This window comes from Thalassophryne amazonica, chromosome 14 (assembly GCF_902500255.1).
Source record: "Thalassophryne amazonica chromosome 14, fThaAma1.1, whole genome shotgun sequence".
Taxonomy (NCBI): domain Eukaryota; kingdom Metazoa; phylum Chordata; class Actinopteri; order Batrachoidiformes; family Batrachoididae; genus Thalassophryne; species Thalassophryne amazonica.
In genome coordinates, this window is record NC_047116.1 from 19,313,724 (window position 1) to 19,328,278 (window position 14,555).

General features: G+C 46.2%; 1 protein-coding gene across 1 annotated transcript in view; it reads right to left on the reverse strand.

Moving 5' to 3' along the window:
* Positions 1–576: 576 nt before the first annotated feature.
* Positions 577–14,555, reverse strand: part of LOC117524351 (lanC-like protein 3) — a 49,949-nt gene continuing 35,970 nt past the window's right edge. The window contains exons 3-5 of the mRNA XM_034186113.1: positions 13,062–13,259; positions 3,269–3,476; positions 577–1,021 (exon numbers count right to left, since the gene is read on the reverse strand). Coding sequence (XP_034042004.1) covers positions 862–1,021; positions 3,269–3,476; positions 13,062–13,259 — 566 coding nt within the window. The 3' untranslated portion in view covers positions 577–861. The remainder of the gene's footprint in view (positions 1,022–3,268; positions 3,477–13,061; positions 13,260–14,555) is intronic.

The window sequence follows — 14,555 nt, forward strand, 5'->3', positions numbered from 1 at the left end:
AATACTAAGGAACAAAATTCTAGTGGTGCAGAAGAAAATCCTTCTAAAGGCTTACATGGTTTAAAAAAATCTAAAGAGACTATATTTTTTAGGTAATAATATAACTATTTACCACAGTATACATCCGAACAAACAAATTGACCGGAACTATCTTCTAAGGCCGATACAGGCTTGATGTAATTTATTAATTTAGAAAATAGAAATACTCATCTGGCCTTTTTATTTATTTATTTGTACCACTAAAATGTCAGTAATTTTAAAATAGAATTTATACCATAGCTATTTTGAGCATGAAGTACAAGTAGATTTTACTTTTCCCCATTGAGTGTTGAGTGATTACCTCCTTTAAAAAACAACAACAACAACAACAAAAAAAAAGGATTTCTTGCACACGAAGAAAACATCAAACGTGAATTGCTGAAGAAATGAAATCCCTCCTCATCACGGCGGTAAAGACCTCAGGTTAAAATGAAAGAATTGCGTCATTCAGTGGTCAGTTTATGAATAATTCTTTGAAAGTCTTTGTCACTCATTAATTTTTCTGTGATTTTTTTTTGTTTGTTTGTTTGTTTTTTGGTCTGCTTTCTGCACAGCAAAGACGGTGCGAATGGATTAAAGCCTGAAAGCTGAACAGCAACTTGATCACAGACACAAAACGATAGTTTTCTATTGTAACATATTCACATGATTTCTTTTTAAACTACCACCACAACAAATACCATCATCCCAATTTCCAATTCGACTCTAATCACAGTTTGGGTTCTGTTTTTTTTTTTTTAACTGCTGCTGCTCACTACATTTATATGGAGCCACTTCTCCAGAGGGATGATGTCTGTTCGGGTCAGTGCCTGTCAGCTCTGTTCATGTAAACACGCTAAAAAGGGGGAACTCTGCTTGGTCCGGCTGCAGGAGGTCAACCAGGAAGCAAACTGTTCCTGACAGGCCTTCGAACAAACTGTAGATGCTGGTCATAGAGCGGGAGCCCGACTTAAATTCCTCTGTGAAGAGGAACTCAGCAAACCTTTGCAGAAGGGGAAACAAAAACAACACAAAAAAAAAACACATATGATCAGACAGTAAAACTTTAAATATACTCCCCAATCCAGGTTTAAAGGGGTCATGTTACACTGGCTTTCAGATCTGTCTTAAAAACAGATTTTAAAGTCTACAGCCAAAAATACCTCATAGACACTGAGATGACACAACCACTTACAAAAAATAAGTTTGTTTATGTGTCTGTTGCTTTAAATGGAAAGGAGCTGCTGCAGGCCACGCCCTCATCACACTGTGGGCTGCTTTTCTCCCACAAACTGTCTGGTACAGAGTTAGACCAACTTATTGAGGGCGCTCACAGAGAAAGTCCAAACATATGTGTCTGTGACATATGTCACAGTAATGTGAAGTGAGCCATTTTAAGGCTAAATGGTTTTAAAGCAGGTTTTTGACATGCACAGCCACAGAATTATGGGAGTTGGTGGAGGTAGTAAGAGGAAATTTTATTTGACTTAAAGCGGTCATATTTTGCAAAATTGTTGGTGTCTACTTTTTAGTTACATATGTATGGGGTTTCATGTTAAACACCCACAAACAATTTAGCAAAATATGACCGCTTTAAGTCAAATAAAATTTCCTCTTATTACCTCCTACAATGAAGTTGAGCGGAGGTTATGTTATCGCCCATGTTTGTGTGTTTGTTTGTTTGTTTGGCTGTTTGTGAACAGCCTGGAACCCACAATTTTTCATATATGTTATAAAAGTTTTACTGAAGATTCATATCCTGGTAGGCAAGAACTGATTCAATTTTCAAGGTAATAGGTCAAAGTCAGGAAAAATCCCTATGCTTTAACATTGAACAATTTTTAAAAAAAAAATCATAACTGTCAGAAAATATAAATTTTTTTTCATATTTGAGAGCGTTACGTAGTATGGTATCCTTTATCGACTGACAAATTTTGATGCAGATCTGATTCATTTAAATTTATCATTGAAACCCCCATTTAATATATATTTTACATTGTATCTTAATCAAACGTGCCCCAATCACTCTCGTATTTGAAAGTGAGGTGCAGACTGACACACACTATCACCTGACAAAGTTTGATCAGGATCTGATCTGGATTGTTGACTTTGTGGACATTTGAATTTAATATTGAAAAGCCTATCTGGTGTACATTTTGCATTATATCTCAATCAAAAGTGCTTCAGTCACTGTCATTTGTGACACTGAGGTGCAAACTGGCACTCTCAATGAACAAGTTTGATCCACATCTGTTCCATTTTGTGGATTTAGAGGTTATTTGATTTTAACATTGAAAAGCCCTTTTGATCTATATTTTTTATTATATTTTAGCTTATGAAAAAAGCCATTTCTAACAGGACTTTGACCTTGAAATTTTTTTCCAAGGTAAAAATTTGTGGAATTGGAAACTAGTGTTGGCGGAGGTTCATGCTCTTTTTGTTTTTTGTTTGAAACTGTTCCATTAAAATACTGAATAAATGTTCATCTTCTCATGATCCCACTTTGAAAAAGACAAGCACAAATAAGCCCCGCCCTCTGGTCTAGTTGTGGGAGGCTCCACCCTCATGTTCATTTGCATACTTGGCTGTTATTGGCCTGATCAAATGTGTGATGTTAAAAATCAAAGTTGCCTGTCCTTTGACTCTATTAGAGGAAAAGCAACTGCAAAGAAACTTACTAATTTCTGCAGAGAGTTGAATGGGAGAAAAAAGTCCATTAATCACTCACTCATCTTCAACCACCAACTCCAATTAAGGGTCATGGGGGGGAGGGGGGCTGGAACCTATCCCAACAGTCATAGGGCGTGAGGTGGGGTACACCTTGGACAGGACGCCGGTCTGTCGCAGGGTCACATGTAGACACACAAACACATTCACACACCTACGGACAATTTTAAGTCTCCAACCCAACTAACCTGCAGGTCTTTGGATGTGGGAGGAAGCCGGAGCACCCAGAGGGAACCCACGCAAACACACTGAGAACATGCAAACTCCACACAGAAAGGCCATAGGTGGGAATCGAGCCCATGACCTGCTTACTGTGAGGCAACAGTGCTAACCACTAAGCCACCGTGCTGCCCAACTCCATTAATGTATCATGAAAATAAAACATCCATGGAAGTATTTCCACAAGAAGAAGAAAAACAAAACATTTATGAGTGAAGAGGCTCTTTAGTTAAAATCACCAGGAAGCGCTGTGCAATTAGCCAATTAATCCATGTAAGTGATAATCACAGGGGACATGACTTGCCTCTGAGCACGGTAGATGTATTTGGAGTTACCGGTGAGCCGAAAAAGGAGGAGGAAGACGTAAGCGCTGCCTGCAACACCATGACAAATCCCAGGTCCTTTTTTCAGCAAACCTTTCTGCCACACCAGCTCCCCACTGCGGATGCACGTGTCCAAATACTGAGGCTTCTTATTAATCAGGTACGCTTTTGCAAAAAGGTACGCCACACCTGCACAAGAGGATCACAACATACATTCCACTTAGAGGTGTGCACGGATCCAGCGACATGTGCTGAGAGCTTGAGGGGGCGCGGGGGTGTCTGACACTACGACTGTCGCCACATCGGCACAATGGTGCATGTTATCACACATCTACAGTTCAACTATAAGTTTGTGCAGAAGATAGAGTATTTACAGAGGAATCCTGCAAATGGTGATACAAGCATCAAATTAGGCACAAATACAATTTAGACATTCCTCTTATGAAAAAAAAAAGAAAAAAAAAAACATTGGCCACTTCAATTTTCAATAGGCAGCCAGGTAGGGGTCAACTGAAAAATTACACAGGAGTCAAAATTAAAAGATGCTTCAATCATATTGAAAACTATACCACAGTATTTGCCTAATCATAAAGATTCCAAAAAGGTATAGTTTGGACTATCTGTGACTGAATGTTATGGAGTTATGGGGTAAAAACAGCAAGAATGGTGACAAAGGTCAGTTTCAGTTTGTACAGGGGTCAAAAGTTAAAGTTGCTCCAATTTTGGTAAAAAAAAAAAAAAAGTAATGCAAATTATTGGCTTTTAAAAAGGAATAGTTTGGACCATGTATCATGCTTAGTTATCACGTTACACACAGGGATCAAATATTAAAGTTGCTCCAATTTCAGTAACAAACTATGTAAAAAAGTAGTAAAAAATTATTAATATTATTATTAAATGATTGTCTGGGTTAATGGGGTTCTAAAAAGGAATAGTTTGCACCATCTGCATGCTTAGTTGTCATGTTACAGGGTAACGTCACATGTCATAGAATCCAATGGACGTTGTGTTGTGTGGGCCGCTGAAGAGGAGGTACTGCTGGCCCACCACCACCAGAGGGAGCCCTGCCTGGAGTGCGGGCTCCAGGCACCAGAGGGTGCCGCCGCCTCACGGGAGCAGCCTCGGTGACAGCTGTCACCCATCACCTGAGACAGCTGATGGCAATCATCAGTGGGGTATATCAGCAGGACGGCATCTCCACCTCATCGCCGAGATATCGTTTCTACCGGAGAGGTAACATATCGAAGCAAACAGAGTACATATTTTTGGATTGAGCTAGTTTATTGGATTACTGTTCCAACGAGAGGTGGAGGTACCTTTCCTGCTGTTCGGAGTTCTGGGTGCAAACGCGCCCCCATCTAACTGTTCTTTGTTCCTCGCCAGCAGTACCAGGTCCGACACGCGGAGGCAGTGGCCACCTGGGAGTTCGGGACTTGCCGGCTCCAGTATTCCCGGGGTCCTGTGGCGGAGGAAGCCGTGTGGTTCCGGTCTTACCTTGGAGAGGCGTCTCCTATCTTCGAGCCTGCCCACACGACACTTTTGTGAATTGACTGTTGTCCATTTCTGTAATTGGTTGTATTCGTTGTGCACATTCACAACAGTAAAGCGTTGTTATTTTGACTTATTCCATTGTCCGTTCATTTGCGCCCCCTGTTGTGGGTCCGTGTTCCTACACTTTCCCAACAGGATATCTCGGCCAGCGTCATGGATCCCGAGGGGCGTCAACCGGCTGTTGAACAGCCAATGGAAGAACAAGGCGCACAGGCGTCCGCAGGAGGGGTAATCGGTGAGTTGCAGCGGATCCTCACCGCTTTCACGACTCGGTTGGACTTGATGGCCGAGCAGAACGTCCTCCTGAACCGCAGGGTGGAGGCTCTCGCCGCGCAGGTGGAAGCGCGCCCTCCGGGCGCCGCTGCGGCTCTCCCTCCCGTAGACCCTGTGCGTGACAGCGACGTTCCACTGGTTGTCCAACGACCCCTCCCACCTTCCCCTGAAGCATACATAAGCCCCCCAGAGCCGTACGGAGGCTGTGTGGAGACGTGCGCGGATTTCCTTATGCAGTGTTCGCTCGTCTTCGCACAGCGTCCCGTCATGTACGCGACCGACGCTAGCAAAGTAGCTTATGTGATAAATCTGCTTCGTGGTGAGGCACGCGCTTGGGCTACAGCGCTCTGGGAGCAAAGTTCACGGCTCCTTCTGACATATGATGGGTTTGTGAGGGAGCTCAGAACGGTGTTCGATCACCCTAATAGAGGAGAGACCGCTTCAGCCATGCTGCTGTCAATGAGACAGGGGCGCCGAAGCGCAGCTGCCTATGCAGTCGACTTCCGCATCGCGGCTGCGAGGTCCGGCTGGAATAGCACTGCCCTCCGTGCCGCCTTCGTAAACGGACTGTCGTTGGTCCTCAAGGAGCACCTGGTGGCTAAGGACGAACCGCGGGATTTAGATGGGCTTATCGATCTTGTCATACGATTAGACAATCGGTTAAATGAGCGCCGTCGGGAACGAGACGAAGGGCGTGGCCAGGCACGCGTCGTCCCTCTCCCTTCCGGTTCCGACCGCGTTCCGCCCTCCCCACGCTCCACGGCCCCTGCGCTCCGTGCGATTACAGCCCCCCCTGCTGACGAAGCTATGGACACGAGTAGGGCAACATTTAGGGCACCGGTCACACAAAGGAGGCTGGCCCGCGGGGCGTGTTTTGTTTGTGGCTCGATTGAGCATCAGGTAAGAGACTGCCCCGAGCGGTTAAACACCAACGCCCGCCCCTAGAAACTGGGCTAGGGGGGGGCCGAGACGTTCACGTGGGACACACCCACATCGCCACACGACTCCCAATTACAATCCTTTATGAGGATTTAACCCTGAAGGCCCCAGCACTGGTGGACACGGGCTCAGAAGGGAATTTGCTAGACAGCAAATGGGCCAGGGAGATAGGGTTCCCTCTGGTGGCGCTTACCTCGCCTGTGCAGGTACGGGCGCTAGATGGCTCCCTACTCCCTCCAATCACTCACAAGACACCACCAGTAACTCTGGTGGTGTCGGGGAATCACCGGGAGGAGATTGAGTTTTTTGTGACTCCGGCCACCTCCCGTGTGATTTTAGGTTTTCCCTGGATGTTGAAACACAATCCCCGGATCGATTGGCCGTCCGGGGTAGTGGTTCAGTGGAGCGAAACCTGCCATCGGTTATGTTTAGGTTCCTCGGTTCCTCCCGGTTCCCAGGCCAGAGAGGAGGTCAGAGCCCCGCCCAATCTAGGGACGGTGCCGGTACAGTACCATGACCTTGCGGAGGTGTTTAGCAAGGATCTGGCGCTCACCCTTCCCCCGCACCGCCCGTATGATTGTGCCATTGATTTGGTTCCAGGCGTTGAGTTCCCGTCCAGTAGGCTGTACAACCTCTCACGACCCGAACGCGAATCAATGGAGACCTACATCCGGGACTCTTTGGTTGTCGGGTTGATCCGGAATTCCACCTCCCCGATGGGTGCGGGTTTCTTTTTTGTGGGGAAAAAGGATGGCGGATTACGTCCATGCATTGATTATAGGGGGCTGAACGAAATCACGGTTCGTAACCGATACCCTTTACCCTTGTTGGATTCGGTGTTCACGCCCCTGCATGGAGCCAAGATATTCACCAAGCTTGATCTTAGGAATGCGTATCACCTGGTTCGGATCCGTAAGGGAGACGAGTGGAAGACGGCATTTAACACCCCGTTAGGTCATTTTGAGTACCTGGTCATGCCGTTCGGTCTTACAAACGCTCCCGCGACGTTCCAAGCATTAGTTAATGACGTCTTGCGGGACTTCCTGCACCGATTCGTCTTCGTATATCTAGACGACATACTCATCTTTTCTCCGGATCCTGAGACCCATGTCCGACATGTACGTCAGGTCCTGCAGCGGTTATTGGAGAACCGGCTGTTTGTTAAGGGCGAGAACCCAACCCACAAGCCGTAGGAAGCTGCAACAGTTCCTCGGCTTTGCAAATTTCTACAGGAGGTTCATTAAGGGCTACAGTCAGGTTGTTAGCCCCCTGACAGCCCTGACCTCACCAAAAGTCCCCTTCACCTGGTCGGATCGTTGCGATGCCGCGTTCAAGGAGTTGAAACGGCGCTTCTCGTCTGCACCCATTCTGTTGCAGCCCAATCCTAGTTGCCAGTTAGTGGTTGAAGTGGACGCCTCGGACTCAGGGATAGGAGCTGTGCTGTCCCAGAGTGGGAAGACCGATAAGGTCCTTCATCCGTGTGCCTATTTTTCCCGCAGGTTGACCCCGGCTGAACGGAACTATGACGTCGGCAACCGAGAACTCCTTGCGGTGAAAGAGGCTCTTGAAGAGTGGAGACATCTGTTGGAGGGAACGTCCGTGCCATTCACGGTTTTCACTGACCACCGGAACCTGGAGTATATCAGGACCGCCAAGCGGCTGAATCCCAGGCAAGCCCGCTGGTCACTGTTCTTCGGCCGTTTTGACTTCCGCATCACCTACCGGCCCGGGACCAAGAACCAGAAATCGGATGCCTTGTCCCGGGTACACGAAGACGAGGTCAAAACGGAGTTGTCGGATCCACCGGAACCCATCATCCCGGAGTCCACTATCGTGGCCACCCTCACCTGGGACGTAGAGAGAACCGTCCGGGAGGCCCTGCCACGAAGCCCGGACCCCGGGACTGGACCAAAGAACAGACTTTACGTCCCACCAGAGGCAAGGGCTGCAGTCCTGGACTTCTGTCACGGCTCTAAGCTCTCCTGTCATCCAGGGGTGCGAAGAACCGTGGCAGTTGTCCGGCAGCGCTTCTGGTGGGCGTCCCTGGAGGCCGACGTCCGGGACTATATCCAGGCCTGTACCACCTGCGCCAGGGGCAAGGCCGACCATCGCAAGGCTCTGGGACTGCTACAGCCGCTGCCCGTGCCTCATCGCCCCTGGTCCCACATCGGGCTGGATTTTGTCACGGGCCTCCCGCCGTCCCAGGGAAACACCGTCATCCTCACGATAGTGGACCGATTCTCCAAGGCGGCCTACTTCGTGGCCCTCCCGAAGCTCCCAACGGCCCAGGAGACAGCGGACCTCCTGGTCCACCACGTCGTCCGTCTGCATGGAATCAACTCAACTCAACTCTTTTTTTTATATAGCGCCAAATCATAACAAACAGTCGCCCCAAGGCGCTTTACATTGTAAGGCAAGGCCACACAACAATTATGAAAAACCCCAACGGTCAAAACGACCCCCTGTGAGCAAGCACTTGGCTACAGTGGGAAGGAAAAACTCCCTTTTAACAGGAAGAAACCTCCAGCAGAACCAGGCTCAGGGAGGGGCAGTCTTCTGCTGAGACTGGTTGGGGCTGTGGGAAAGAACCAGGAAAAAGACATGCTGTGGAGGGGGGCAGAGATCGATCACCAATGATTAAATGCGGAGTGATGCATACAGAGCAAAAAGAGAAAGAAACAGTGCATCATGGGAACCCCCCACAGTCTACGTCTAAAGCAGCATAACCAAGGGATAGTCCAGGGTCACCTGATCCAGCCCTAACTATAAGCCTTAGCGAAAAGGAAAGTTTTAAGCCTAATCTTAAAAGTAGAGAGGGTATCTGTCTCCCTGATCTGAATTGGGAGCTGGTTCCACAGGAGAGGAGCCTGAAAGCTAAAGGCTCTGCCTCCCATTCTACTCTTACAAACCCTAGGAACTACAAATAAGCCTGCAGTCTGAGAGCGAAGCGCTCTATTAGGGTGATATGGTACTACGAGGTCCCTAAGATAAGATGGGACCTGATTATTCAAAACCTTATAAGTAAGAAGAAGAATTTTAAATTCTATTCTAGAATTAACAGGAAGCCAATGAAGAGAGGCCAACACGGGTGAGATATGCTCTCTCCTGCTAGTCCCCGTCAGTACTCTAGCTGCAGCATTTTGAATTAACTGAAGGCTTTTTAGGGAATTTTAGGACAACCTGATAATAAAGAATTACAATAGTCCAGCCTAGAGGAAATAAATGCATGAATTAGTTTTTCAGCATCACTCTGAGACAAGACCTTTCTGATTTTGGAGATATTGCGTAAATGCAAAAAGGCAGTCCTACATATTTGTTTAATATGCGCTTTGAATGACATATCCTGATCAAAAATGACTCCAAGATTTCTCACAGTATTACTAGAGGTCAGGGAAATGCCATCCAGAGTAAAGATCTGGTTAGACACCATGCTTCTAAGATTTGTGGGGCCAAGTACAATAACTTCAGTTTTATCTGAGTTTAAAAGCAGGAAATTAGAGGTCATCCATGTCTTTATGTCTGTAAGACAATCCTGCAGTTTAGCTAATTGGTGTGTGTCCTCTGGCTTCATGGATAGATAAAGCTGGGTATCATCTGCGTAACAATGAAAATTTAAGCAATACCGTCTAATAATACTGCCTAAGGGAAGCATGTATAAAGTGAATAAAATTGGTCCTAGCACAGAACCTTGTGGAACTCCATAATTAGCTTTAGTCTGTGAAGAAGATTCCCCATTTACATGAACAAACTGTAATCTATTAGACAAATATGATTCAAACCACCGCAGCGCAGTGCCTTTAATACCTATGACATACTCTAATCTCTGTAATAAAATTTTATGGTCAACAGTATCAAAAGCAGCACTGAGGTCCAACAGAACAAGCACAGAGATAAGTCCACTGTCCGAAGCCATAAGAAGATCATTTGTAACCTTCACTAATGCTGTTTCTGTACTATGATGAATTCTAAAACCTGACTGAACCTCTTCAAATAGACCATTCCTCTGCAGGTGATCAGTTAGCTGTTTTACAACTACCCTCTCAAGAATCTTTGAGAGAAAAGGAAGGTTGGAGATTGGCCTATAATTAGCTAAAATAGCTGGGTCAAGTGATGGCTTTTTAAGTAATGGTTTAATTACTGCCACCTTAAAAGCCTGTGGTACATAGCCAACTAACAAAGATAAGTTGATCATATTTAAGATTGAAGCATTAAATAATGGTAGGACTTCCTTGAGCAGCCTGGCAGGAATGGGGTCTAATAAACATGTTGATGGTTTGGATGAAGTAACTAATGAAAATAACTCAGACAGAACAATCGGAGAGAAAGAGTCTAACCAAATACCGGCATCACTGAAAGCAGCCAAAGATAACGATACATCTTTGGGATGGTTATGAGTAATTTTTTCTCTAATAGTCAAAATTTTGTTAGCAAAGAAAGTCATGAAGTCATTACTAGTTAAAGTTAATGGAATACTCAGCTCAATAGAGCTCTGACTCTTTGTCAGCCTGGCTACAGTGCTGAAAAGAAACCTGGGGTTGTTCTTATTTTCTTCAATTAGTGATGAGTAGAAAGATGTCCTAGCTTTACGGAGGGCTTTTTTATAGAGCAACAAACTCTTTTTCCAGGCTAAGTGAAGATCTTCTAAATTAGTGAGACGCCATTTCCTCTCCAACTTACAGGTTATCTGCTTTAAGCTACGAGTTTGTGAGTTATACCACGGAGTCAGACACTTCTGATTTAAAGCTCTCTTTTTCAGAGGAGCTACAGCATCCAAAGTTGTCTTCAATGAGGATGTAAAACTATTGACGAGATACTCTAACTCCCTTACAGAGTTTAGGTAGCTACTCTGCTCTGTGTTGGTATATGACATTAGAGAACATAAAGAAGGAATCATATCCTTAAACCTAGTTACAGCGCTGATGGAATACCATCAGACATCGTCTCCGATCGCAGTCCCCAGTTCTCCTCACATGTCTGGAGGAGCTTTTGCCGGGAACTGGGGGCCACGGTCAGTCTCTCATGCGGGTATCACCCCCAGACCAACAGGCAGGCAGAGCGGGCCAATCAAGAAATGGAGCAAACGCTACGTTGTGTGACAGCCGCGCACCCGGCGGCCTGGAGTACTCATCTGGCCTGGATCGAGTACGCCCACAACAGTCAAGTGTCATCAGCCACCGACCTCTCCCCCTTTGAGGTGTGTTTGGGGTATCAGCCCCCATTATTCCCGGTGGTTGAGGGAGAGGTCGGTGTGCCCTCGGTCCAGGCCCACCTGCGGAAGTGCCGTTGGGTGTGGCGCGCCGCCCGTTCTGCTTTGCTGAAGGCCCGGATGAGGGCGAAGACCCATGCAGACCGGCGGCGGACCCCGGCCCCTACGTATCGCTCCGGGCAGGAAGTGTGGTTGTCCACCAAGGACATTCCACTGCAAGTGGCCTCCCCAAAACTGCAAGACAGGTACATAGGTCCGTTTACAATTCTCAAGGTCATCAATCCCGCCGCAGTGAGGCTTCGGCTTCCAGCCTCACTGCGGATCCATCCAGTATTTCATGTGTCAAAAATCAAGCCCCATCACACCTCGCCCCTCTGTACACCCGGTCCGGCACCACCTCCTGCCCGGATCATCGATGGCGAGCCGGCTTGGACAGTGCGCCGGTTGTTGGACGTCCAACGGATGGGCCGGGGCTTTCAATATCTGGTGGACTGGGAGGGGTACGGTCCCGAAGAACGCTCCTGGGTGAAGAAGAGCTTCATCCTGGACCCGGCCCTCCTGGCCGACTTCTACCGTCGCCACCCGGACAAGCCCGGTCGGGCGCCAGGAGGCGCCCGTTGAGGGGGGGGTCCTGTTGTGTGGGCCGCTGAAGAGGAGGTACTGCTGGCCCACCACCACCAGAGGGAGCCCTGCCTGGAGTGCGGGCTCCAGGCACCAGAGGGCGCCGCCGCCTCACGGGAGCAGCCTCGGTGACAGCTGTCACCCATCACCTGAGACAGCTGACGGCAATCATCAGTGGGGTATATCAGCAGGACGGCATCTCCACCTCATCGCCAAGATATCGTTTCTACTGGAGAGGTAACATATTGAAGCAAACAGAGTACATATTTTTGGATTGAGCTAGTTTATTGGATTACTGTTCCAACGAGAGGTGGAGGTACCTTTCCTGCTGTTCGGAGTTCTGGGTGCAAACGCTCCCCCATCTAACTGTTCTTTGTTCCTCGCCAGCAGTACCAGGTCCGACACGCGGAGGCAGTGGCCACCTGGGAGTTCGGGACTTGGCGGCTCCAGTATTCCCGGGGTCCTGTGGCGGAGGAAGCCGTGTGGTTCCGGTCTTACCTTGGAGAGGCGTCTCCTATCTTCGAGCCTGCCCACACGACACTTTTGTGAATTGACTGTTGTCCATTTCTGTAATTGGTTGTATTCGTTGTGCACATTCACAACAGTAAAGCGTTGTTATTTTGACTTATTCCATTGTCCGTTCATTTGCGCCCCCTGTTGTGGGTCCGTGTTCCTACACTTTCCCAACACGTTGACCTTGTTTGACCTTTACTTTGCAGACCAAGCATTCAGCACTGTCAAAACTATTCCATTTATTAATTCTATTAGCTCAACCAATAATTTGCATCACTTTTTACCAAAATTGGAGCAACTTTAACTTTTGGTCCTGTACCAACTGAAATTGACCTTTGTCACCATTCTTGCTGTTTTTACCCCAAAACTCCAGAACATTCAGTCACATATAGTCCAAACTATACCTTTTTGGAATCTTTATAATCAGAAAAGTAATGTGGTATAATTTTCAATTTGATTGGAGCATTTTAAAATTTTGACCCCTGTGTAATTCAATTGTCCCCTACTTGGCTGCCTATTGAAAATTCAAGTGGCCAGTCACCTTTTTCAAAAGAGTAACATCTAAGGTGTATTTGCACCAAATTTGGTGCTTGTATCACCATTTGAACAATTGTTTCAGGTGTCTGCTGTACTAAAGGTTCTGTGCAGTAACAACATGGTAACCAGCATACCTGGGGCTCCGTGGCACCAGTGCACGAGTTCATTCTCTCTCTCGATGATGGCGCCCAGCTCAGCGGGCCAGTTGCAGTTCTGCTCCTGGTTCATGAGGAAATCGACACTCTGCCATACCAGATCCTTTTCCGTGCCGCTCAGCAAATCCTGGTAGCTCAGCAACATCTGCAGCACTGAGGAAAGGCCGTGTGCTGCACCTGTGAATAAAGGTGCCAGTAAGACATGCAGGAAGAAGGAACCATGCCAAGGATGCAAAAACAACTTGAAGCATACAACAAGCTCTCACAAAGAAACATTTTTGTTTTCTTGACTGTTGCATTATAAGTTTAGCCAGGTTCAATATATTCAGGTATGACGAGCTGTCTTTGGAATTTTGTGGAGATTTGCAAAACTAGAAATTTTTTGAAAAGCGCATACAATAGCCAATCAGAAAATGGATGATTCCAGTTTCCCAAAAGACACCATGGTGGTGACCAGCTTGGATTTGTAAAAATGGCGTCTTAGAATGGGAGTCTTTCACCACTTTGGCTTCTTGATGACCCAGGATCTTGATTCCAGTAGTTAAGTAGACATTTTCAAGGCCAAGGAACCCAATGGAGCTAATTAAAATCCAAGATTGCCACCCATAAATGTGACTTTACCCATTTTTGCAATTAGCTTCATGGGATTCCTTGAGCCTGATGTATGTGTCTCCACTGGAATAAATAACCCAGGTCATCTACAAGCTTAGATGTTGGGGGGAGATAGGTGAACTCAAACCATTTGAGGAAACCGATTGCCTTAAACCATTTGAGTTTGCCAACTTAAATAAAATAATTTTTAAAAATTTAATTGTTAACCCTCTGGGGTCCGAGGGTATTTTTTGGACAGTTCACTCACCTGGCATAAATGATTTATTATTGCTGTTAACAGCTCTCCCTGCATCCCACAATCAAGTTTTATGTCTCTTTTTTCAGGACAATCTGTGCTTTCATAATATATATGCGTTTGTTGTGTTTTATAAGTGTAATAAAGGTTTACAATCAAAAATAAGGAAGGAAAAAGTAAAGCGGAAAATAATTTTCCACACACATTTATTCAAAACACACAGCAAACTATAATAAACAACTGTTTTGACACTTTATAAAGGTAATTTGAGGTCGTGTGAAAGACGGTACAACAAAAAGGTTCAAACAATAAACACAAATGCACATTTTGAACAATATATACAAAATGGTCTATGTGTTTTTTTGTCTTCATGGTAAAAGCAAGAGTTATCCAGTAACATTCATATGCAAACTAGTGGATCAATCCTGATAGTTACACACTCTTTGTTTGAGCACACTGTCATCAGAGGCGCTCTGTCTGCTTTCACTGATCACTGTGCGTAATGGCGCAGGGCGCATTTGGAGCCCAATAGTATGTACTCATTGGAGCACGGAGTTAACTTTTCAGCAAAAAAAAAAGTAAGTTTCTATCTCATATCATTAAAAAGTTATTTATAATTTAGTAAA